The 24,546-nt window shown below is 45.1% G+C and overlaps 1 protein-coding gene across 6 annotated transcripts in view; it reads right to left on the reverse strand.

Annotated features, from left to right (window-relative positions):
* LOC144120464 (putative RNA-binding protein EEED8.10) overlaps positions 1-24,546 on the reverse strand; it is a 76,081-nt gene that overhangs the window by 25,289 nt on the left and 26,246 nt on the right. For all 6 annotated transcript variants that reach the window (XR_013312445.1, XM_077652888.1, XM_077652885.1 and 3 more), the window contains 4 exons: positions 19,427-19,524; positions 18,700-18,740; positions 18,546-18,621; positions 7,786-7,953 (listed from right to left, as the gene is read on the reverse strand). Coding sequence is in view for 5 of the 6 variants with exons in the window: in XM_077652888.1 (XP_077509014.1) it covers positions 7,786-7,953; positions 18,546-18,621; positions 18,700-18,740; positions 19,427-19,524 (383 nt within the window). In the remaining variant the exon portion in view is untranslated. The remainder of the gene's footprint in view (positions 1-7,785; positions 7,954-18,545; positions 18,622-18,699; positions 18,741-19,426; positions 19,525-24,546) is intronic.

Genomic DNA, 24,546 nt, shown 5'->3' on the forward strand with positions numbered 1-24,546 from the left:
GGCAGCTTTGATGCCATAGGCAGCATAAGAGGGTTCTCACACAGCTTCCACTCTCACCATGTCCCTACCATGTTCCATGATCATGTTCCTACGTGGCACTCGAGGTAATAGACCTTTCCACAAATGGCAGCGCCGCGCCATCCCATAGCGGATCCGCGCTAAGCATGATAGGAGAACGGAGCGATCGCCTCCTGCGTCGGCTGCTGCCAGGCAGGTTGCTGTGTTGTGCCGCCGTTTTCTGGCGTTGTGCGTCATCTCGTGCGTGTTGTTGTTGGTTTTTCTTAGTAAAATGTAGCAGTGCACTGTAGTGGTGGTTAGCTGCTAGTCTTTCTGCAGTTTTGTGGTGACCTTTTAGACGTTCGACATGTCTGCAAAGGAGAATCGTGGTGGCGGTCAAACATGCTGCGTGCCCGGCTGTAGTAACAACACAAGAAAAGACAATAACATTTCATTCCACGGATTCCCCAAGGACAACAAGCTGAAGCAAGAATGGGTGCGCAGGATAAATCGGCAAGGCTCAGAAGGACTATTTACCTTGTGGAAGCCTTCAAAGCACCACAAAATATATGGTGAGCATTTCAACACTACAGGCGCAAGCGATACATGGATCGTCTCCCCACGATCTTTCCACACCGAGTGTATGCGGAACGGACACCTGCTGTGATTACAGGTAAGAATGTGCCACTTTGAGAGGAGATGGCTGTCTGCTACTAATGCTTCCTTATGTTTACCAGGCGCTGGGAAACGACGCCGAATAAAGCGCGTCGTGGCGATGTCGCAAGAGGCCGATATCCAGGACGAACTCTGCATCTGCGGCACGGTTGAAATGGAATCTCAGCAACGTACAAAACAGCGTTTTTTCTTTCACATTTAAGCTTAATGTGCTTCGAATGTGAAAAGCGGACCAGTCGCTGCCATAGTGCTTTATTTTCTTTTGCTGGAAGGAAGGGAGCGGGTTTAAGTGTCGGTAAGTTGATGAACTTGTTGAATCTTGACACAGCATAACAGGCACAAGCGAAAAGGGAGGCTCACAGAGATGGGATTTGGTCGACATTACAAACGGGGTGCTGTCTTATCATTGTCTTTTTGTTTGTATTCGTTTCACCGTGACGAGCAGAGGCAATGACTTCTTTTTTTTTCGGGGGGAGTGTGGCAGTAGGCTTTCTCGCTATGAGTGATTGTACATTTATACATCTCTTGTTGAGTTGACTCTGCTATAGCTGTTCCTAACTTCATTTTCCAGAGAATGTTATTCCGATCATTCAGGTTAAATTCAGGTACTGTCTTGCTGCCACAGCCGCGCTATTATGAAGTATTTTGAAATTATTTATCTTTGCAGACAACCTCTCAGCTACTTTACCTGTGTAACTTCCAGCTGATTCTCCGTCAAGAATCCATCCCCAGCTACCAGCAGGTAACCTCGGAGTGAAATGTTGTGTATATGTAGAGCAAGATTTATTGAAAAATGCAACTAAAATGGAATAAATTGAGGAATTGGAGATATAATCCTGGCATTGTGTTTTGCACCTGCTATCAAGTTCCTCCCTATGGCTTGTTGCTGTCATTTTATTTTGCATGTTTATTTTTACTATAAATAATTTCATATAAATCTGGCTTCACTTTTCCCACCTGACCTTGCTATCATATAAAAACTGTTAGCTAAATGCAGCCTACCATATTTGTTTTAAATTGCTTCATTCCAGACTACGACCATACGTATTCAATGAGACCAGCATCAGAGACAGCACATCGTTACCAAGCAAGCGCTGCAGAGCTCGTAACTATGTGTCAACAACTACAGCAAGGAAATGAAAAGCTGAGACAGAATAGCAGTTTCCTTTAAGAAGAAGTAGCAAAGCTGCATTCTTTGCTGCACAAGGAAAAAACTGAAAGGGCTAGGAATAAACATAACTAAGCAAAGTTCTCATATTGAAGACTTAGTCAAGGATGAGAAGCAGCTTCGGTTTTATACTGGCTTCTCCTCACTGAAGGGCTTTGAATGCTTCGTTGCATTTATCAGTTCCAAGCACAGAACAACGAACTCACCAGCTGGCCGACGACCTATGCTTAGTGTGAGAGAGCAGCCGATTATTTGCTTGTGCAGGATAAGAGTCGGTCTCCTGGGGCAGGATATAGCATTCCGTTTTGCCATAAGCACATCATTGGTCAGCGGCATATTCTCCTACTGGGTAGATTTCCTGAGTGATGTGCTAGTTCAGGTCCCAGTGTGGCCACCACGTGAAACTGTGTCATCATACATGCCGCAGTCTTCCAGGGCTCTCTACCCTTCAACTCGTGTGATACTGGACTGCACAGAACTTTTTATTGAGACCCCATCTGAGTACACCGTGCAGAGTGACACCATCAGTGCCTACAAAAGTCACAATACTGCAAAAGGCCTGCTGGGGATAACAGCTAATGGGTTTATCTCCTTTGTCACTGACCTGTCTCCTGGCAGGATATCAGACAAAGAGATTACAAGAAAAAGTGGTTTACACAATCTCCTTGAACCCGGAGATAGCGTGATGGCAGACAGAGGGCTTCTGATCAGTGATGATCTAAATGAAATTGGTGTTAACCTAAATGTGCCACCGATGCTGAATGGAAAGCAGCAGTTGCCAGTCGCTGAAGAGACCAAAACAAGGGAGATTGCTAAACTGAGAGTACACGTTGAACGCGTCATCAGAAAAGTAAAGAAGTTTCGCATACTGAAGTGCATTTTTCCCCATGTTATGGCTCATAAACTAAACAAATTGTGGAAGATTTGCTGTTATCTAGACAATTTCACCAATGAGCCCTTACTTAATAGAGAATGGGTACTGCAGCTACCCAAGAAATTAACACAAGTTTTCCTCTGCAGCATTTAACAATCACAGTTTTCAGAATATGTCCAGTGCTTGTAGTGAATTTGATGAATACCACAGTCGACATCCGACAATTTGCACTGACAGAGACCAAAATTGTTTCACATTATGTGGAGTTAACTTAAGGGGGCCTTCATAATAAAATTGACAGGACCAAAGTGTGAGTTTATTAAGTGTTTCGAAAATAGCGATTGCTCACTACAATGTATAAGCCATATGCTGTACGTAAGCAATATGCGCATTTTTCAGAATGAAACCTGTTTAGCACTGCCCGTTTAGCACTTCCATCACATTTTTCTTCATTTCTTAAGCTCTTCATATTAATTTGTATCTTACTTCTGTTTGCATTTCACTGAGGCATAGCTGAGCAAAGACCCTCCTTTTCTTCCCTTATGTTTGTTGCTTCAGTCAGTGAAACTTAACAGAACATTATCACATCAATATGAATATCGTCTATTTCAAGGCCTGAAGTTGGCCCACCTGTATGTCGACAGAATGGTCATCAAAGCAGCAAAGGTGATGCTGTTTCAAACAAGTCCATGGGCATAGTCACTTAATAAGTTTGACGATCACTCGGCTTTCATGAGAACACAAACCAGCTGATTGTTGAGAATCGTACCCAGAATGTGTACCAGAAGAGGATGCTAGCAAGCAGCAAATAAATAAAAAAACTGGCTCTGAAAGGCCTGTCATCCCAAAGCTGTCCATTTCACTTTATTACACTTCATTCAATACCACATTTTAAAAAACCAAAGTGTTCAAATAAAAGAAAAAAGACCCGACATGTTACAGAAAATGTGTCAGTTAGCATGTTCTACTACAAGGGAAATGAACAGGTACTGCAGTGTAGTATTCGTTAAAAAAAAGCTTCAATTCTCAACACAACACTGGAAAGAGCAAGGAATCTGAACACTTAGTATAACTGATGCATTGCATGAATACTGCTGATGTTTGGTAACAGTTGCACCCCTATTACAGCTCTAAAATGACTAAAAAACCAAACTGCCCCACAACCATCTCAATCTGCCCACAGTTAATGTGGGAGTGCTTTTGTGCTGTACTGAAACAATATGCACAAAATATTAAAATGGAGCATATGTGGGTAGAAATGAAGAACATTGCAATGAAATAATTGTTATCACTATGTATTGCAAATAAATAAGGAATCTGAGCACTGAACATAACAACTACATTGAGCACGTAATTTGATGAATGTTGTATGCTTATCATAGCTCTAAAATGATTAGCAAAAAGAAATTGCACTTTTTGTCCGTCACTTAGTATCTCAAGTTTTGTACATTTGTTATACAACGCCGCATTTCTGTATTGCACTGAAAAAATATACAATAAAATCTATATGGTGCAAGTGGAGAACAATGCAACGAAAAAATTGTCAAAAACAGACTTTGCAAATGAATGATACGTGCAGAAGTGTAAACGCTACTATATTACCTCTGTGGAAAAATTAGGAACAAAATGCACACACCACTCTTGTTTGTCTTATTCCAACTGCAAAAATACTGTCATTTGGCTGTTTACATGGTTTAATCAGAAGAAGGATTGAGATCTAGAGGCCTTTTAATAAAAACTGCTCACTGCCATAGCTAAACAGTCATTGTGCACATGCATTAGGGAAGCAGTGTGACTTCCAAGTGTTAAAAAGTCTCCTGCTGTGTGATGTGAGCGCATGTTAAAAAAACCACAGTTGATCTGAATTAATCTGGAGCCCTCCACTACGCTGACCCTCATTGCTAATATTCCCACTTTGGGACTATTAAACTCAATAGTTAACTATTCTCTTCCCATGTGTTCGAACAGACCGAGAAGTACATATTGTGGGAACGAGGAGGTTAATGAAAACAAAGACTTTTACTGCGTGCACTTTGTGTTAATTTCAATGTGAAAGAACTTGGCACTGCTTATAGTCTCTGTAAAACAGCAGGAGTCGAGGCATTTTGTTGGTCCAGAGCAAACTGTCAAATTGAATCCTCTGGACTGCACACTCAACGCCATTGTCAACCAAAAAGTTGCACCAGGAAAGTCCCGTCAGCGCCATTTACCCTTGTACCAGATAATAGTACTTGTGCGAGGTACGAACCAAGCCATCTTTCAGGTATGATGCAGTTTGAATGGCATTGCTCAGAAGTTCTCCTCAGTCTCTAGCAGCTGAAAGAGTCTTCACTTCTAGAAGGCCAAAGCTGTCACCATCTTTCACTACTCTGTCTGGTGTCGCACCAAGTACTGCTACACCCGGGTTGACACACAGGCCGCAATGGTAAACTTCAATCACAGCATTCTCCTCATTAGGCAAGCTGTCCCTCATATAGTTGGTTTGCAAGGTGCTTGATCCAAAAACTCGCTTCAAAACCTTTTCATCTGCTGGCTCCTGGCGGCTAACAATGTCGCCAAAGTGGGACGCAGTCAGGCGCTTTGCTCTCTCAAAGGACTATGTTGCAGAACTGCTCTAGTCCCTTGTGCTTTCTTCAAGCGCCCACGCTTCTTCACGAGTGTGAGAGAGCAGTCTTCAAAATTGTAGCCTGCTGGCACATTCTCGCTCCACCGCACCTTGGTGGGGAGTCTAAGCATTAGCTTCGCTGGCACTGCATGCTGCTGGATGATTGGCTGCAGGGGCACTAGAAGAAGAGAGTTGTCCTGCAATATATCACACAGTGTTTTATGCAATCCTTGTATGTCTCCTGCAGCTAACTGAACGCATGCATTTTCTTTTGCACACTTGCTTTGGTTTGCCCTGTTGGGCATGTGCTTCACAAAGTTCCAATCAGAAAACTTTAACGTGCGCATGTTCCCATGCTTTGTCCCAGTCGCCCAGGCTCTTGGCTTTCCAGTGCACGAAGCAGTGTCCTGTATATAAGCTTGTCCAGAGCGCTTCATGTCCAGAACCACAATAAGGCTGCCACATGTTTGCACACTCCTGATGCTCCTGCACAGCAGTCGCAACAGCCTTTCCTCACGAGCCCGTCAGATGTAATTGCTGAAGCTAACTTGTACCGTATTTACACAGAAAATGATGCCTCGACAGTGGCTTTGAGGTACACCTGCCCACCAGCTTCGCAGAGCAGTGCATCGTGAACCTTCTCAGCTTTAAACATCCTATAGCCGGCAACACAATGTTTGAAAGCAGATAGAGCCCTCTCGTGCTGCAAAATGGAGTCATCCACAAAACTTCTGTACAGGCCTTTCAGCTGCTTGGTCCACGGTCCTTCGGGAAACTCAATGAAAGTGGCTGAACATTTTCCACGGCTTATAGTGGTACCTGGAACATAGACAAATCAATGATACCTTCTAGGTGTAACCATTTGATTTATGTAAACGTAGATACAAAGGTTTTTTGCAACTAAAATAAGTCACTGATGAGCAACGAAAATTTCTGTCAAAGCTCTATGACGGGAGGCAGTAATATGTGTACTCTAGAAAATCAGTGAAGTGAAGAAATTCTGCGTGTTGTTGAAAACCTGCGAGGTTAACAGAAAATTTCTTCAGTAGTTCACTTACTTTCAATGGTTCCGCACTTGTAAAGAAACATTTCACTTCACTACCCTGCAGGCACCAAGCGCGAAGAAAACTATCTCTACATTTACACAACGAAAAGTTTACCAATTTAATATTGTTCTTCGTAATGGAAAGTAACTTCTATTAGTTATTGCACTGAAAATTGATTTCTCCACTAGTTCTCGGTTCGAAAGTACACATTGTTTTCGGCTCACGATAGCATTTCAAGAGCCACTGTCTCGATGGTGACACTTTCGATGCAAGCATCGTACTTGTATAATCGCAGCACGATGTCGCGAACATGAACGGAAGCGCACAGAGTTTTTGCATGTTCCAAAAAGTCCAGCCAACCTTCTACTTTAATCGTACGTAACATTCATATGAGCACGACCTTATGCTACATAACACGCCCAAGTGGTGGCTGAAGCGTTAGCGGCGAAACCTTCGCCCTCCTCTTGCAAAGACACTTATTCGCGTCGGAAAAGGTAGTATTGCATTCTGGATACATGGCAGCAACGTTGCACGCTTATTCAGTTGCTGCTGAAGTGGAAACAACATGACCGCGAACGATCAGTACAAGACCAAGCTGTCTGATGACTTGTCAACAGCAGCGGCAACGAAAAACAGACCTGTAAGCTATAACACGCACCAAACGAAAAGGGCATACCCATTTCGAAGTAGGCATTTATGCCCCGTGCACAGCAGCGGGATGCGGAGCAATGCGCAAGTGTGCGGCGAGGGCTCGACGTATACATGCAGTGGGCGAACGCCGGACTTTGCGTCTACTTACCGTGCTTGGCTGGTGATCCATGGCCGTAGAACGCAACATCCAACTGTCATGCGGTGCAAAGGAACAGCAGACACAACAGGAAGACCAAGAAACAGCGATGACGACGAGACGGCAGAGAAAGGCTTTCCGGTGGCCGGGCGCAGGCGGAGAGGTGGACGGAAAGACGCCAGCAGACGCAAGCGCGGCGCTCCGTTTTCGAAGAGTGCTTTGCACGGCCGCATGGGGGCACGGCGGAATTTGTGAAAAGGTCCATACAGGACGTACTACGTCCAATGCTGTGGGTGGTGCTGGTGAACACTCTCAAGGTTTGGTTACACTACCCATAAATACCCTCAAAAGCAGAATATTGGACAATCATCGCCTTAGCTCAGTTGGTAGAGCACGAAGCGCGCAAAATTCGGAGGTCGTGGGTTCAGATCCCACCAGCGGCATGTGGTTTTTTTCTTCTGCTTTTATTGGTATAGCATGATCTCCCATTGATGCAAACCACAAATTAAAGAAAAAACATCCCCTATGCTCCTTGATCTCCGTAGCTGTCGGCTTCCACCATGTATGTCATAACGAGCACCTCTTTCTATTCCCTTGTCTACTCCCTAGAAGAAAGGCAGTGATCATGCCCACCTGGCACATCACCAGCAGGTCGTGGTCGGTCATTTGGAGACAGCCGCTCAGTGTGAGCTCCGACAAGAAGCAGCACTTGGTGGCAATCTTGGAAAAGCCAGTCGCAGTCAGCCCCGCACAGCCGCGAAGGACGAGGCGACGCAGTCGGACTCCCGCCATGTGAAAGCACTGCACCGAGTGGCAGAAAACTACTATATACAAGTTCTGTCACCATATACTATCCTCGTAAATAACCACAATACTGAAAAATAACCACAATACAAACCAAAAGAGGAAAATTTGTTCAAACGAATGTTCCAACAGAAATTCACAGATGTTGCAGATTCAATGGGTAGTTGGTTGGCTTTGGTCATTAAAGGTGTCTCGGAAAAATAAACAGTGGTATAACATGATTCAGACAATGTTTTCCATTCTGTGATATATCCAGAGGGTCAGTAAAGGAAGTGTCAAGATACGTTTTATTGCATAGCCAGAAGTCACACAATCATGCACGCCTCACCACGCCAGTGTCGTTCGCATGCCGTAGTTCACGCTCTGATCCCGCATGTACCACTTCTGTACACATCAAGGCTGTGCTCCACACACGCTGCCCAGCCATGCATGTCCCCGCCAGCCTGTCGCATATCTACCACAGCTGTGTCACCCACGTTGTCACAGTGTCCCGCTGTGACACTTGATGGTGCCACTCACACTGGCCCTTACAGCCTTCTTTCCTTAGTCCATGCAAGAGGGCCTCCATGGCGGATGATATGGCGTCAGCTGGTCCGCACTGGCCACACCCATGGGCATCTCTGATGTAGGGAATCGTTTTCTCATTTCAAAGATCTCCTGCGTGTGCTTCAGAAAGAAAACCAGGTGCTGGCAGAAAGGGGGCTTCCTTCATCTTGAAGTGTTTTTGAGATCTATCGTGCCTCCCTTCACACTTCCAAGGCAGCAGCTTTGGGAAATGGAGGTAACGTACTCCAAGAACTTGTTACCATTCAGAATCATCACTGAGAGGGCAATTGGCGATTTCAAGAAGTGCAAGATGCTGCAAAGAATGCAAACGCTGGTCTAATGGCTGCTGGGTGCATAAGGATCTACAGTAATAATTATGCTATAAAACTGCTAGTTTTAAATAGCCAGGGAACACTCTGTGTGCACAGACATTTCGGTATCAATGTCTTAAGAATAGTTTACCCAAGTCTTAATTATTAACACACATGCTATGCCACAGTGCTAACACCCAAACTAAAACTGGATGGGGATGCCTTTGGTTGAACAGTCTACGATACTTAGTCAAAGGAACTTGTAAAATATATTCAAATAAACACAGGTAAAGGTTCTGCATACGCTAGAAAAGCCGATGCAGAATTTCTGTACGCTCTACCATACAATTTATTGTAATTTACTACTCCTCACTCAGACTTCCTGTATTAAACCCATTTATTATATGCTATAAAAATTTTCTGCAAAAATTTTTCCAAGAAAAACGTTATATCAGATGCTATTACCCACACAACAAGAAAAGTTTCCCATTAGCAGTTGAAAAACTTGCTCCTTTCGCAGTTCACCAATAAAGCTTCCTATGTCAAAAGCTAGTCCTGCTTTTGGTTGCGGTCTTTCTGTCTTGCCCTTGTGCCTGACTTTGTGTTGTGGTGACTGTAGCAAAGCTGGGCTGCAGGCTTTGACGCCTTGCTTTCATTTAAGGCTTTCATTAGGAAAAACACAAAGCAAGCTGATGTTTTGCTTAGCTTCTAGTGTTATTACTTCATTATGTTAACTTGAAAACTTTGCATACAATGCAATTCCACATTCCTCTACATATGCATTACCAGCTGAGGTGCTAATCATTGAGGACATCTGTCCATACACGGCTTGGTAGTTCTCCTTTAACTAGGCTCCTAGCATAAAGTACACAACAGCAAAATGACTACAGAGTCTATTCTGCCTTGATGGGAAGCAACATTGATTATACATTCAGAAGCTACTGAAGGCTTCAGGAGATGCCATAAAGCAAAGCATTTATATTAGTACTTTTTTCCATCTATACATGGCAGCAACCAGCATTAGGAAATCAAGCATAATAATTCTTAAAGGAGCTGTGAAACACTGCTTGAACGGATGCCAGCTATACTTCAGATTGATTCTTTATCTCACACACATGCTGACTCAAAAAGAATTACGGGAGTCTATGCATAGGAACGGGAGTTATTCAATGAAGAAATTTCAAAATACAAGCAAAATAATGTTGCCCTCAACTCGATTTTCGCGCGTCTTCCCGTTCCCATTTCACTCTCCCAATGACAACACGGGGCAAAACCCAATCAAAACAGCCTATCTGAGCACGTCGCGGAAGTTTGCCCACCATGGTTGCCTAACAGCTGTAACTTGTTCTTGCCAAGGCTGGTAGCATCGTTTTCATGGTTACAACAGCCATGTGAGTTCCCAGCTGACCCAACGATGCTTCATCATCACATCAACAGCGCAGAAGGGAACACTGATCAGTGACGCTCCCTGACGTATTGATCCGAACACGATCCAAACTGGATCCGAACTCGAGCACGAGATGCTGCGACGGAGTGACGGCCTGCACAAGATACTAGATACATTTAGCATAGCGCGTACCGCTACAGCTTATCGCCTACCACGGCTTTTTTAACACTTTTAAAAGCGCTGCTACAGTGGACACCAAAAGAAAGAAAACGAAGGACAAGCGCTTGTCCTTTGTTTTCTTTCTCTAGGAACACGCTGACTGGTCACAGCGAGCAAGGCGCGTGTGCTGTTGACTAGGGTGCCTCGATGCGCGTGCCCCCCTCCGCCGCTCTGACGGGGGCACACGCATCGAGGCACCCTACTGTTGACGGGAACGTGGCGCCATCTGGCGCCGCTGCCCGGTGATCCTTCACAAGATGACAATGGGCACTACTAATTGTGAAATGAATGGCTTTTTTCTTTGCATCCTTTCTTGGGAACGAAACGAATGCTTGTAAGTGCAATGGCTCGATCAGATCGATTCCGCAAAGCCGTTCTCATGTACATAGAGAGTAGCCATAAGCGTTGTGTACTAGGTCGTAGGATGTGTACAGAGAGGCACAAAGTCCTTCGATGCAAGAAGTAGCCGGAGCCTCTGGTGGTCCATTTTTGTTTTACTTGCTTTATAGCGCTTTTATCTAACAAGTTGGTTTTGTTCATCTAATATAAAATGCAAAAACTTGACAAACTGTATCTCTATTTATTAAGGGCACAGGGTAAGGTAAAATTAGAAAAAAATCGTTTTATTTTCTTTTGGAATTTTAGAAGTTCAATTCTTTCTACACATGTTCCATGATCGCACTTTCCTCAGAAAGCCATATTTACGGCTGAAAAACGCTTTTTCCGAAACCAAGTAGTGAGCGGCCACGCCCCCTTTCAGGATTAACGTCAATTTTTTCAACCAAAAAGTCCACCACCTGATTTCAAAACTTGTCTAAAATCAGCTACATATAAAAAATTGTCTGGCAACTATTGTACAGCTCCTCTTTTTTAGCCAAGACAATCCTGAGACGCTTTGCACGTTTTTTTCACGTTTCTGCAACCTTCATGCAGCTGCGTCCGAGTGCTATCCCTTTCGATCAGTATTGTAAATTGTGCCGGTGTTGGTTGCTGCTGATAAGTTGAGATGCCCAGTGCAAAGAAGGCCTTCGTCAGGCGTGAATTTCACAGCAACCGCTACGCTCATCGTGAAAAAGCAAAAGGATGTCCACGACCGAATGAGATCCCGAACGCGCCAGCTCCTCGACATCGAAGCTTTCAAGATTTTCTCTGTGCTTCCAGGAAGAGGATGTGCTACAGAGCAGCAGCCAATATGCCTTAATGGACATGGACGGCATTTGTGCCGCAATTACACAGATTTATGTGTGCAGAGAGTGCGGTGGAAGTGTTGAGCTCATCGAAATTGTGACAAAACGGGTAGGTGTTGCAAGCATTTACAGTTTGAACTGTGAAGTGTGTAGCGCCGCACAACGATTTGAGACGTCGAAGAAAACTACTTCTGGCCTCTATGAAGCCAACCTCAGGTTAGTGTATGCCTTGAGGTCCATTGGTAAGGGAATGGCTGCAGGAAATATACTCTGTGCTATGCTAAACCTTCCTAAGCCGCCGACAAAGTTTGCGAAATACAATCAAGAGCTTCTAGGTCACATCGAAGCTGCTGCTCAGGAGTCGATGAAAAGGGCAGCTGACGAAGCTGTGCAGCTGAATGAGGGGGATAAAGACATCGCAGTTGCTCTTGATGGAAGCTGGCAGAAGCGAGGCCATACTTCCAATAACGGCATAGTCTCTGCGACCAGTGTAGACTCTGGGAAAGTGCTGGATGTGGAGGTTTTGTCTAAATGTTGTCCAAAGTGCAGCATCAAGGGTACAAACAGTGACCCCCTTCATAGAGAGGTGTGCCAAAGCAACTACCAAGGCACCAGCGGTGGAATGGAAGTCGCAGGAGCACTGAAAATTTTCGGCGGGAGTGAGGAGCTTCTCGGCGTTCGATACGTCAAATACCTTGGGGATGGTGACAGCAAGGCTTTTATGGCTGTGAAGGCACAAATGCCATATGGTGATTCCGTTGAAATATCCAAGGTTGAGTGCATAGGGCACGTGCAAAAAAGGATGGGCACAAGGTTACGAAGGCTAAAAAAAGGAAACAAAGCAGGAAAACTCTCTGATGAAAAGAGCCTCTCGGGCCGAGGCCGACTGACTGATGCAGTAATAGACAAGCTCCAGACGTACTATGGTTTGGCCATCAGAAGAAATGTAGGAAACCTGGATGAAATGCGAAAGGCCGTTTGGGCAACCTCCTTCCACTTATCGGCCACAGACGATGACCCATGCCATGGACTTTGCCCAAAGGGACCTGATACGTGGTGTGCCTTCAACAGAAGTCAGTCAGAGGACAAGCCATTTTTCCTCAAGGAGAGTTTGCCTGCATCTGTCTTGGAGGCTATCAAACCCATTTATAGGGAGCTATCGAAGGCTGAGCTCCTAGAGAAGTGCCTGCATGGGCGAACTCAAAATGCAAATGAGTCGTTCAACCATGTTGTTTGGGAACGCGCGCCAAAGAATGTGTTTGTTAGGCTTCGGACCCTACGGATGGCAACACTGGATGCTGTTCTTTCATTTAATGATGGTAGCATCGCACGGGCCAACGTTTTGAAGGCGTGTGGATTGAACCCAGGGAGCAACACCATCAAGTGGCTGAGGGAAGCTGACTATAAGCGCATGTACTTTGCGGACCGAGCAACACGACAGCTTACAAAAGAGGCCAGACAGTCAAAACGACAAGCCGAAAAGTGAAAAAATGACGGCGACAGTGACTACGAAGCAGGGGGCTATGAAACCAATTACTATGGAGGCGTTTCTGCGAATAAAAAATGGTTTTTCACATCTTTTTTCTCTTTACGCTCTATTATCTCAAAACAGTGTTTTTTCTTACAAAGGTACCATTATTTCCAATGCCTTTCAAGACAGACGGCTGATTTTTTTTTGCAATCACCTACATAAGTGTTGCCAACTACTGAACTAGAATTAAGCAATTTCACTGAGCAGTTATTCTGTTATGAATTTTGAAATGCGGAAAGAAAGGCCGGAAAAAATTTTATTAAAAATCGAATTTTCAACACATTTCAAATATTCTAGTTCAGTAAAAAGAGCACAAAATTTGGCAAACAATGATATATGTATTATTAGGCTACTGTTATTAGTGAGAAACATGTACCTCAACATGGCCTAAAATGCATGGGAAGTATAGGGCTTACCATGTGCCCTTAACACAATTTGCAGTATATTTACTGTTTGTCCAATCACCAAGCTCCCGCCCAGTGATGTCATATCCACAGCTATAAACTGCCACTGTATGGTGACTTCATCAGTGCCATGAATTTGTTTTTGCGAGCTAATTAAAATATCAAAAACGGGAGTGTACACGGTACGACCGATGCTAATAGCATCACTATAACTCTATTCTATACAACCAACAGGCAAAACAATACAATGATTATGTGTTTTGGGGTCCCTTTAACATTAAGAGCTGTAACAGATATATATAAATGGCATGCAATGTCCCGCACCTCCATGCAAGCTATGAGATGCATTGCAGTGACCCATTTATGCTCGGTTATATCTGTGTGTGAACGGGGTTCCCTTACATGCACCAAAGCCTCAGTAAGTGGACGCACATTAGTAGAGGCTTTCAGCCACATAGTCTCGGTGCATGCCTGCTGGGGAATAATTCGTGCAGGCACAAAACAAAACAGCAGTGCTAAAAATTCAAACATTTGTCATACAGTTCAATGTTTGCATTAAAGCCAAACTGAAATTCAGTTGCTTCAGAGAGTTGTTTAGCATGCCAGCTTCTGCAATAACTATGGCATAAACCACAGCAAATAATGAAGAAAAGCAGTTCTGACAGGGGCATGTATGACAAAAAAGCAGATTGTGTGCCTTGCTAAGATCGTAAAGCACTGGTAAGTATGCAGACTTCCTAGAGGAAGAACTCAAGGTGCTGCATGTGCCAATTTTAGTGCATCAACTAAAACGCAGTGTACCTTGCTTGCAGGCAACGTAAGCTCAAGTGCTACCGCGTGGCATGAAACCCATGCAGCTACAATGCAGAGCACATGAAAAGTTTGCAAATATTAGAAAAGGTACAAAAAATTGTAAATTGTGGGGTACATCCTGAAGCGACATGTTACCTGCGAGAAACACCGTAGTGAAGGGCTCCGATTAATTTTGACCACCTGGGAATCGTCAATGCGCGCTTCACCTTTATCGAAACGCGGCCAGTTTGAACCCGGGCCGTCAACTCAGTCACCGACTGCTGTAACCACCAAGCTAGCGCGATGGATGTAGAAAAACTATCGAAAGACCTCCAAGAATTTGCAAGATATAATCTCTTTGCCGTCGCAGCCACTCTGCTACAAAATGCACAATAGTGCCTTCGTACGTAATGCTAGGCTATGGTAGCTGGCAGCTCCTGATAGCGCGAGACCTCTAAGAAATATTTGCTCTAATATATGCTAGAGAAAAATTTAGCAGCCGCACTACAACAATAACAGGCGAACCTTTCAGCAAGTGAATAAAGCGTACCAAACTTCAGCATGAACAGACGATGCATGCCGAAAGATTTGCACTTGTAACGCTTTTTCACCCTTTATTCGAAAGCTGAACATCGAACACGAACATTATAATGCAAGTAAAGCATGCTGACCTTTTTACGACTTCATCTGAGTGTATGAACACATGAAGAACCAAATCAAAGCTTGACAGCACCACATTTCAAGCAGAGCACCATACTACTTGGAAGTACCCAGCAAAGTACCCAGCATGCCTTTCGGCTTATTCAGATTGAGCATCACCACCTGTTAGAGGTCTCATCCATGTAGTGCCAGGCGCCGGTCGGCCACTTTTGTTAACTGATGCCGGCGATTAGCGCAGGGCACTGGCATCGAGTGGTGACCACTAAGGGGTCTCTGCGCGCAGCGCTTAACCCAAGGAAAGCAACTTGTGCCGGGAGGCGAGGTTGAAGAAACCAGTCTTGCTATGGGGATCAAAGATCAGTAGGGGCTGCTGAGGTAGGGCACCGACAGTGTGGAGGACTGGTATCAATAAAGGAGAGGTCGGGCGCTACCTGTGTGCTTCACAGCAGCAGCGGTGCAGAATGCAGGCCAGCGGCCTTTGCCATGTCATGCAGGTTCACAAACTCCATGTTCGCTAGTTGGTCTTGAAATGCTGGGTGCATCTGCCGCCTGACCCATTCAATTTTTTTCTGCGTCTGTTACGTGCTCTCAAATGTGGTCAAAGTATTTGATGAAGAGATCCAGGAACTCTTGTGGGGGTCGATTATCTTCGTAGCCTCTGAATTTTGGCAATAGCCCTGTAGCTTCCATGGTCAATTCCAGAGATGCACTAGTAGGCCTAGCTGAACCCCCAGGCCCTGCTTACCCCGATACGCTGGTGTCGACTGCTGTTGTCAGCAATGTCTCATGCACTTGCGCCACCAGTTGTTCGCATTTGAGCACTGTCAGTGCTGTGGTCACTAGGAGTTGCTGCAGCCGCACCACAGGATGGAGGTTTCCTTGGGAGCAGACGTTCTGGAGTTGTTTGCATTGTTAGAACTTGTCAAAACACATTTTACGGCATAGCCGGAAGTCACACCATTGTGCACGTCTCACCCCACCAGTGTCCTCGTGACGCAGTTGACGTTCCAGCCCCGCATGTACCACACTCTTCTGCACACACCATGGCCATACTCCACACATGCTACAAGGCCATACACAATACGTACACGTCAGCCTGTTGCATGCAGGTCTACAACACCCGCACTACCTCGTGGTGCTCCCTTGTTACTAGTGTCCCACTATGGCACCTCCTGGCACTAGCCACTCTGGCCCCTTTATAAAAAGGGAAAGAATTTTTTTTTTGTGCCAAAGCAATACCCTGGTCTACGAGACGTGTCACAGCAGAGGCTTTTGTATTAATTTCAGTTGCACGTGGTCCTTTAATGTGCACCAAAATTCAGGACAAGACTATTTTTGCATTTTGCTACTACTAAAGTGCAGCCAGCCATTGCAGACAGTACTGAACCCCTGACCTCGGGCTCAGCAGCCAAAAACAACAGCCATTTAGCCACTGCGGCGGTTGGCTTTGGAACGGCAGTACTGTCAACTGCAGTTTCATATCAGCACACTTGCTACATACAAAAATTTCCATCTTTCAACCAAGGACTAAAGCTTCAAGCCTACCTTGTTGTCGACAGTGATGCTTAAAGGGGCCCCGAAACATACAGTATTGTGCGTTTTTATCGTGAAGACTTTCAAAAGTTTCCCCGCCTCAACCGCTGGCTCATTTGCGATGAAACTGCACACAGAGCTTGCGTATTATGGTAACTTTTGTATCGTAGCAAGTTAGACAACGGTACTTACCGAGTTGAGCCGTGCATGATGCGAAAACGTAATCGTCTACGTGAGGTCGGCGAACGAAAACCCGCAGGCGTTTTTTCGCTGAATGGTGGCAGTGGCGCCATCTGTTTTCGGCAGTGCAAAGCGTTACGACAAGGCCGCCGAGATGAGCGTTCTAAGAAGCGCGGGCCCTTTGAATATGCCGTTCCGGCCATTTCGTCTGCTTCAACAGAAGCGCTTACAACATCTTCGGCTAATTGAGCGGGAAAAAATATCAGAACAGCTGATTTAACGAGACTTTGCCTTCCAAAGAATATTGTTTGTAACGCTCGTCTCAGCGGCCTTGTCGTAACGCTTTCCACTGCCGAAAACAGATAGCGCCACTGCCGCCCTTCAGCGAAAAAACGTCGTCTGTGGGTTTTGGTTCGCTGATCTCTACGTAGACGATTACGTTTTCGCATCATCCACGGCTCAACTCGGTAAGTACCGTTGTCAAACTTGGTACGATACAAAAGTTACCATAATACGCAAGCTCTGTGTGAAGTTTCACAGCAAATGAGCCAGCGGGTGAGGCGGGGAAATTTTTGAAAGTCTTCACGATAAAAACGCACAATACTGTATATTCAGTGCATTGTTTTGCCTGTTCGTTGCATAGAGTCGTACCGCGTATGCTGCAGTTCTTAATATTTTAATTAACTCGCAAAAACAAATTCGTGGCGCTGACGGTGTCACCATACAGTGGCGGTTTTTAGCAGCGGATATGACATCACTTAGTGGGAGCTTGATGATTGGACAGAGAGTAAATATACTGCAAATTGTGTTTACAACTAGAGATACGTTTTGTCAAGTTTTTGTGTTTTATATTACATTAACAAAACCAAAAGTACTTTAAAGCAAGTAAAACAAAAATACACCACTAGAGGGTCTGGCTACTTTTTGCATCGAAGGACTTTGCGCCTCTCTGTAAACATCCTACGACCTAGCACTCAACACTTATGGCTACTCTCTATGTATCTGAGATCCGATCAAGCCACTGAACTCTATATAAGCGTTCGTTTCGGTCCCAAGGAAAGATACGTTCGTTTCACATTTTGCAGGCAGTGCGCATCGTCAGCTTGTGGAGGATCACCGGGCGACGGAGCCATCTGTCGCCACGTTCCCGTCAACAGCACGCGCTCCTTGCTCGCCGTGACTAACTAGCACGATAGGAGCGACGGGCGATGGTTGGTGGTAAGCAGTAGCGGTACGCGCTATGCTAAATGTGTCTGATATCTTGCGCAGGTTGTCACACCGTCGCAGTATCTCGCGCTCGAGTTCGGATCCATAAGTAAGTGAACGTCACTGATCAGTGTTCCCTTCTGCGCCATCGGCGTGACGATGAAGCATCGCTGGGTCAGCTGGGCGTTCACATGGTTGTTGTAACCATGCAAATGGCACTGCCAGCCTTGGCATGAACGAGTTACAGAGAGCAGGCAACCATGGAGTGCAAACTTCCGCCACGTGCTCAGATAGGCTGTTTTGATTGGTCGCTCAAAGTGTCGTCATTGGGAGAGTAAAATGGGAATGGGAAGCTGAGCGAAAATCGAGTTGAGGGCAGCATTTTGTTTGCTTGTATTTTGAAATTTCTTCATTGAATAACTCCCGTTCCTATGAATCGATTCTTGTAATTCTTTTTTAGTCAGCATCTGTGTGACATAAAGAATCCATCTGAAGTGTAACTAGCATCCGTTCAAGCGGTGTTTCGCAGCCCCTTGAAGGTGTACAGAATTTCTATCCACAGGAGCATCCACCATTGGTACATAATTTTCTGGACTGCACACACTACGCTGCAAGCTCTAATGAGTTCCTTACCTGACCAGATAGCTTGGGCATCTCGGACAAGTCCAAGTGTTCCAAGTACTTGCACAGATGGAGGAGCCACCAAAGCCTGGGAAAAGAAAATTTTCATGTAAAAAAAATAACCTGGCCCCAGCAGCACAGGGGCAGGATGTGCACCACAACTCACCCTTTCTCCCCAACATTGTCACATCTCTTCAGTAACACGGCCTGAAAAGGTAAAAAAAGCAGCAGCAGGTTAGCTCAGCTAGGTCTGTACATAAATTAAGATACAAGGCTCTCAGTTGAGTCAATATCAACTATACAACTGAGCCTGTACTCCGGAACAGTAATCTATGGGCTTGGTTGGCTGCAGTGATAAAAATAGCTGTCATGAAAGTGATTTGTAGAGTCCCTATCAACATTGCCACGGCGTTGCCATGGGTGTGTTGTGACATGAAACCTGCAGGTTCCTTTCAAAACAGCCCCACATGTGCCTTTCATAACTTCCTTCCACATTGTTTCAGCCAACAAGGATGCTCTGATTGCCACTGCAGCCTGCTCTATGCACTTGAAAGTCATCTCTAGGTATTTGGTACCTCCTTTTGAAAGCGTGTTGCCTGTGACTGATCGCGCCAGCAGATATAAACCACACCAAGAAATACTATTCAAACGAAGTGAGCTAAAAATATGATATTCACAGCTTCGTTCCGAATATAACGCGAGGTGTGATCTGAAACTGACGATCTGAGGAAAAAAACTCCTGTTATATTCTTGTAAACATGGCACACATTAAAAACCAAGCTTATAGTTCTGCACGAATACTCCTTTTAGGACAACAGCAAGTCATTCTTGGTGCTACAGTTAAGTGTGACATGCATTCATTACAAAAAGGGCAACTTAGGTGTAGAGCAAACCTTGAGCTTGGGGCACTTCTGGGCGAGCTGCTGGACAGACACATTGGTCAGCTGCACACCAGACGCATCCAGGTACTCCAGGTTCGGGCACAGCATGCCTGCACAACAAAAAGCACGTGCCAATCACTCTTCCTCCCTGCAGCTGCATGGAGAAGCTCTGCACAGGAGCTATGCACACATTCTCTGCCCTCCTCCTCACACCTATCAATACAAAAGTAAGCAGCAAAAGGGAGGATTGTTGGGGCAGTTGGTTCATGTCGGTGCTGTGTGTGTTGCTTCTCTCTATCTTGTCCCGTTTTTCGCACCGTTTTCAGTCTTGAAAAGTAAGCAGATATTGTTTTTGTACTGGCAGATGCTGCAGTCATTCTCGCCTACCATCGCATTTCGCGGCGATGGGCCTCCCATGTTATGTTCACTCATTGGGGTCACCATTTTACTAAATAAAGAAAGTAAGTTCATGCCAAACTATTTTAAGGTGCTGCAGAGTAAAAAATGAAGATGCACTTTTCTTTGGTGCGACACCCTTGGAAGCAACAGGCACTGTACACTTTGCACTTCGATAATACCGTATTTACTTGCGTAATGAACCTGCCCCACACTTTTGTCGGTCAGAATTTACTTTTTTTTTTTTTCAGCCTTTAGCTTTTTGTAGCTGGTTCCTCAATTTTCGCACTGCAGACCTTGGCAGTGCGCCGAGATGCCGCCTAGTGTTCCTGTATATGCTCCACGCGGGAGCATATATAGGAACACTAATGCTGCTCGCGGGCTGCCTATAACATCATTTGTTTGTTCATCTTTTGAGGAGAGCTCCAGCCAGAAGTAAAGGGGGGGGGGGGGGTGCAGCGCAGTTGGCAGAGCGTCAAGACGCTGTATGCTGTAAGCTATGGCATAGCCATTCGCATTATGCACTCGTCACGGTCCTGTGTGTTTTTTTAACCTCACGTAAAAAACGCGCGCCTGACCTTCAGGGCAGGTGTTTAGCAGGTTCACATTATCTCAACGTGAATGGCCCGCACCGCCGGCTACAGCGAAGTTGCCGGATCGCGTCAAAGTGAACGATGCTAAACAACAGCGGCAGGCAGAACCATCCCACCAAACTGATGTCAACCTTCCTGGAAAAAAAGTGGGTTCATAACGCGAGTAAATATGGTACTTGCAAGGCTGAGAACTAAAAGCAGAGCCCCATCAGACACGATGGTGACAGCCACACTAGAATTCTCAGGTATGTCACTAATGATGTCTAAGTCTGCACCTTGTTTTGCACAAAACCGTACCAAAACCACTGCCAGGTTCCTCTCTTAATAATGTTTAAGCAGACCTCAAATCATTTCTTTAAAAAAAAATGTCACTCCCATCTCGGGAAATACGTATTCAGTTGAGTTGAAATTTATGCCACATAAGCGTCTGAGGCTATCATGCGCCAAACATGAGATTAAAAATTCTGTGTTTATTTCACTAGAACTTTTCCAATCTATACTTAGTTTAGGTATTTCACTTCTTTTAAAAAACTAAAAATACAGGATAAATCAACAAGGCCATTTTCCCCTAAGATCAACACTACATGGAACGGAATGTGTTCACTGTAAAACACAGCAAAGTGTTTTTTCCTTAGAGTCTCCCGTTTCCTGCACAAAAATAGAACGTGATTAACTGTTACCTCATCTCTGCATTGTTCACATAGCTTGCCTTGTTTTGTCAGTATGAAGTTATGTTCTAGGTGTGAGTGCAAAGATGACAGAGATTGACTTCTTTGAAACGTTCCTGGTGTGTGCTAGACTTCCATTCCGCAAAGGCCCTCAAAGGTGGCTCAGTGGTTACGGCGCTCGGCTGCTGACCCGAAAGACGCAGCTTGGATCCCAGACACGGAGGCCGAATTTCGATGGAGGCGAAAATCTAGAGACCTGTGTGCTGTGCAATGTCAGTGCAAGTTAAAGGGACACTAAGGAGAAATTGAAGTTGGCTTGTATCGTTAGAATAACGGCTCCTGATCACAAAAATGCCACTCTTACTGAAAACAAAGCTCTTGTAAGGTAGAAAATAGCAAGAACCAAAATACAGGTATCGCCGCTAAAGGCCAATCTCGCAAGTACAAGCGTGTACAAATTGTTCCGAGCATATAATTAAACTGGTCGCTGAGTGCTCCAAAACACTGGGCTGTATTCGAAGAACATTATCATTGTCGCCCCCGGCCGTCCGTAAACTGGCATATGAAACTTTCGTACGATCCAAACTCGAATACGCATGCGCAATCTGGTGTCCATATCAGACTTATCTCATCGACTCTTTAAAATCTGTGCAGAACCGCAAAATCAAAATCAGTATCAGCAGTATAAAATCATCACTGGATCTCCCCTCATTGGTCTTTCGCCGCAAGACATCACGACTGTGCCTCTTTCACAAGATGTTCTATCATTTCACGCATCTGCGCCAATCTTTTCTTCATCCACCAGCATGTTCATCTCGACGCTTATTCAATAGCTTAAGTACACAACACCTGCATGGATCAACATCTGCTTTTAATAAGTCATTTCTACCAATTGCAATACAGGAATGGAATGAATTGCCAAATTCTACTGTCATGGAAAGTGACTCTGTCAAATTCAAAGACCGGTTACTGTCTGTCTTTGAACATTAAATCTGTCTATATTTCTTTTCTCGCCCTTAGTTTGATGTGCTTGAGCAACTCATTTGTAAATCCCCTTCTCTACTCGATTGATTTTTTTCTGTAACTGTTTTGTGTTCTCATTTGATGTTACTGATTATTTCATTGTCCTAATTGCCCTCATTGTGTGTGTGTGTGTGTGTGTGTGTGTGTGTGTGTGTGTGTGTGTGTGTGTGTGTGTGTGTGTGTGTGTGTGTGTGTGTGTGTGTGTGTGTGCACGCACACGCACACACACACACACAGGGTGTCCCAGCTAACTCGGACCAAGATTTTGAAAAGACGTAAGCGTTCAGAACTTATATCACGTGGATATTGTTAGGGTTTATCCAAAGTTAACGTAAGATTTTTTTGCTCTTCATACTTGAATAATTAGTTGAGATATATTAATTAACTTTTTAAATATAGCTTGAAACGCTCAGGCGTCAATAGGAAAGTTGTGGAGCTCCACAAATATTTTCCAACCCCGGCATTTCCAATGAGATAGCCTTAGCGTGGCCGTTTTTATTCGGGAAAAACGAAAGACCGCGGAGTTTAAAAAATACCACGTGACAGCGCGCTCCGTGCACCCGAATGCGCCGCGATTACAGCGCTCTCATCCGGGATTTGTAAAAAACATCGCCAGCGCTGCGCCTTCTCTTCGCTTACGAGAAAGGGCTTCAACCTTTGCTCGGCTCTGACATTATACCGACAGCGGCTGGCGACGGTGCTCCGAAAAAGCGCTTCGTCAGCATGCCGTGTAAGAATGCGCCGTCATTAGCCGGTTATATTCCAGTACGATGAAAAGAGCCCTTTGTTTTTCAGCGTTCAAGTCAACGCAGAATGGCACAAATACACACAAAATACGCATGATATATCTGAAACGTGTGCGAGACAGGGCGTCATTTGTCATAATCCCGCTTTCTTTCTAAGCTGTGCCAACAGCTAGATGCATGTGAGCTCAACTGTCTATTACTGTCATGCCGCGTGAAACCACTTCGAGGAATTTTTTAGCAGTGCCTGAAGAATGCCGTACTCACACGAGCAGAAGGCAAACATGGTCATGGCCTTGGGAGCAGCACGGGGCGATAAGAGGAAAGCTGCCAGGGTGTACCGAAATTGGCAGTGTGGGGGAAGACCTAGCGCAAACACAATTATGAGGAGTTACTTGACGCTGAAAGAAACGGGTAGCTTCAAGAAGACGCGGCACAGAAAGGGTACCATCACTGAGGAGGCTGAAGGAGACATTTTGACTTTCATAACTGCAAACCCTCACGCCAGCGTGCGTGATGTGAGTGCTGAGGTTGACATTTCAAAGTCTTCAGTGTCAAGAATTCTTAGCAAGGCTGAAATGCATCGTATCACCTCCAACTGCATCAAAAGCTGGAAGAAAGAGACTTTCAATCTCGGCTTGACTTCGCAAACTGGATCCTGTTGAGCAGTGACGAAATAACGGATTTTGTTGACAAAGTGCTCTGGACAGATGAGGCAATCTTCTCCGGAAATGCTCAAGTCAACATCCACAATGCGCATTACTAGAGCGATACGAACCCACACTGGGTGGCGCAGACCAAACACCAGTACCAATGGTCATTCAGTGTGTGGTGTGATATCTTTGACGGAAGAATAATTGGCCCCATATTTTTTGACCACATGCTCACTGCTCAGCGATACCTGAACGACATATTGAAAGGCCCGGTCGAAGATTTTTGCTGTGATTTTCCTCTCGCGCTTTTGCAGCGGACTTGGTATCAGCACGACGGTGCACCAGCTCACAGCAGCAGCGTTGCCCGAGCCTGGCTTGACGAAGCCTTCAAATACCAGTGGGTCGGGCGGATGGACCTGTGGCCTGGCCTGCAAGGTCACCGGACTTGACACCTCTTGACTTCTTCTTGTGGGGATATGTGAAAGACCGCGTGTACCGCAAATCCACAACTATACCAGAAGCGCTGGAGGCAGAGATTGCTGAGGCCTGCAGTGAAATACCGTCTTGCGTAATCAAGAAAGCTACATCGGACGTGCTGAAAAGGTGCCAATACTGCATTATGGCAGAAAGCGACTTGTTTGAACACTTTCTTTAGACAGACATCACAGCGAATGATTCTCTGCAACCGTTATCCATGGAAAGAGTCAGCTGTGCAAGACTGTTGTACGACGTGGAAAAGGCACGTAAGTACTATGAAATTACAAATTCCCTGCCTAGAAGGAATGGTAAAGAAACTAAAATGCAACCTTCTGTAGCCACTTACAATTGTTTCTTTTGTGAAAAGACCGTAATTCACACCAAGCTATCAAGCTTGTTATAATGTGTCTTTACTTTTTGTGGTCTTGCTCCCAAACTCGAACTCTTGAGATTGTCAGTGTTCCTCCGCATGCATTCTGCTAGCGTGACAGGGCAATTATCTCCGCAGAAACGGGAGCTGCGCTTTCTTTCAACTGCCGCCCGAGCCCACTCGCGCTTATCTTGGAACCAAGCACAACA

This window comes from Amblyomma americanum, chromosome 2 (assembly GCF_052857255.1).
Source record: "Amblyomma americanum isolate KBUSLIRL-KWMA chromosome 2, ASM5285725v1, whole genome shotgun sequence".
Classification (NCBI taxonomy): Eukaryota; Metazoa; Arthropoda; class Arachnida; order Ixodida; family Ixodidae; genus Amblyomma; species Amblyomma americanum.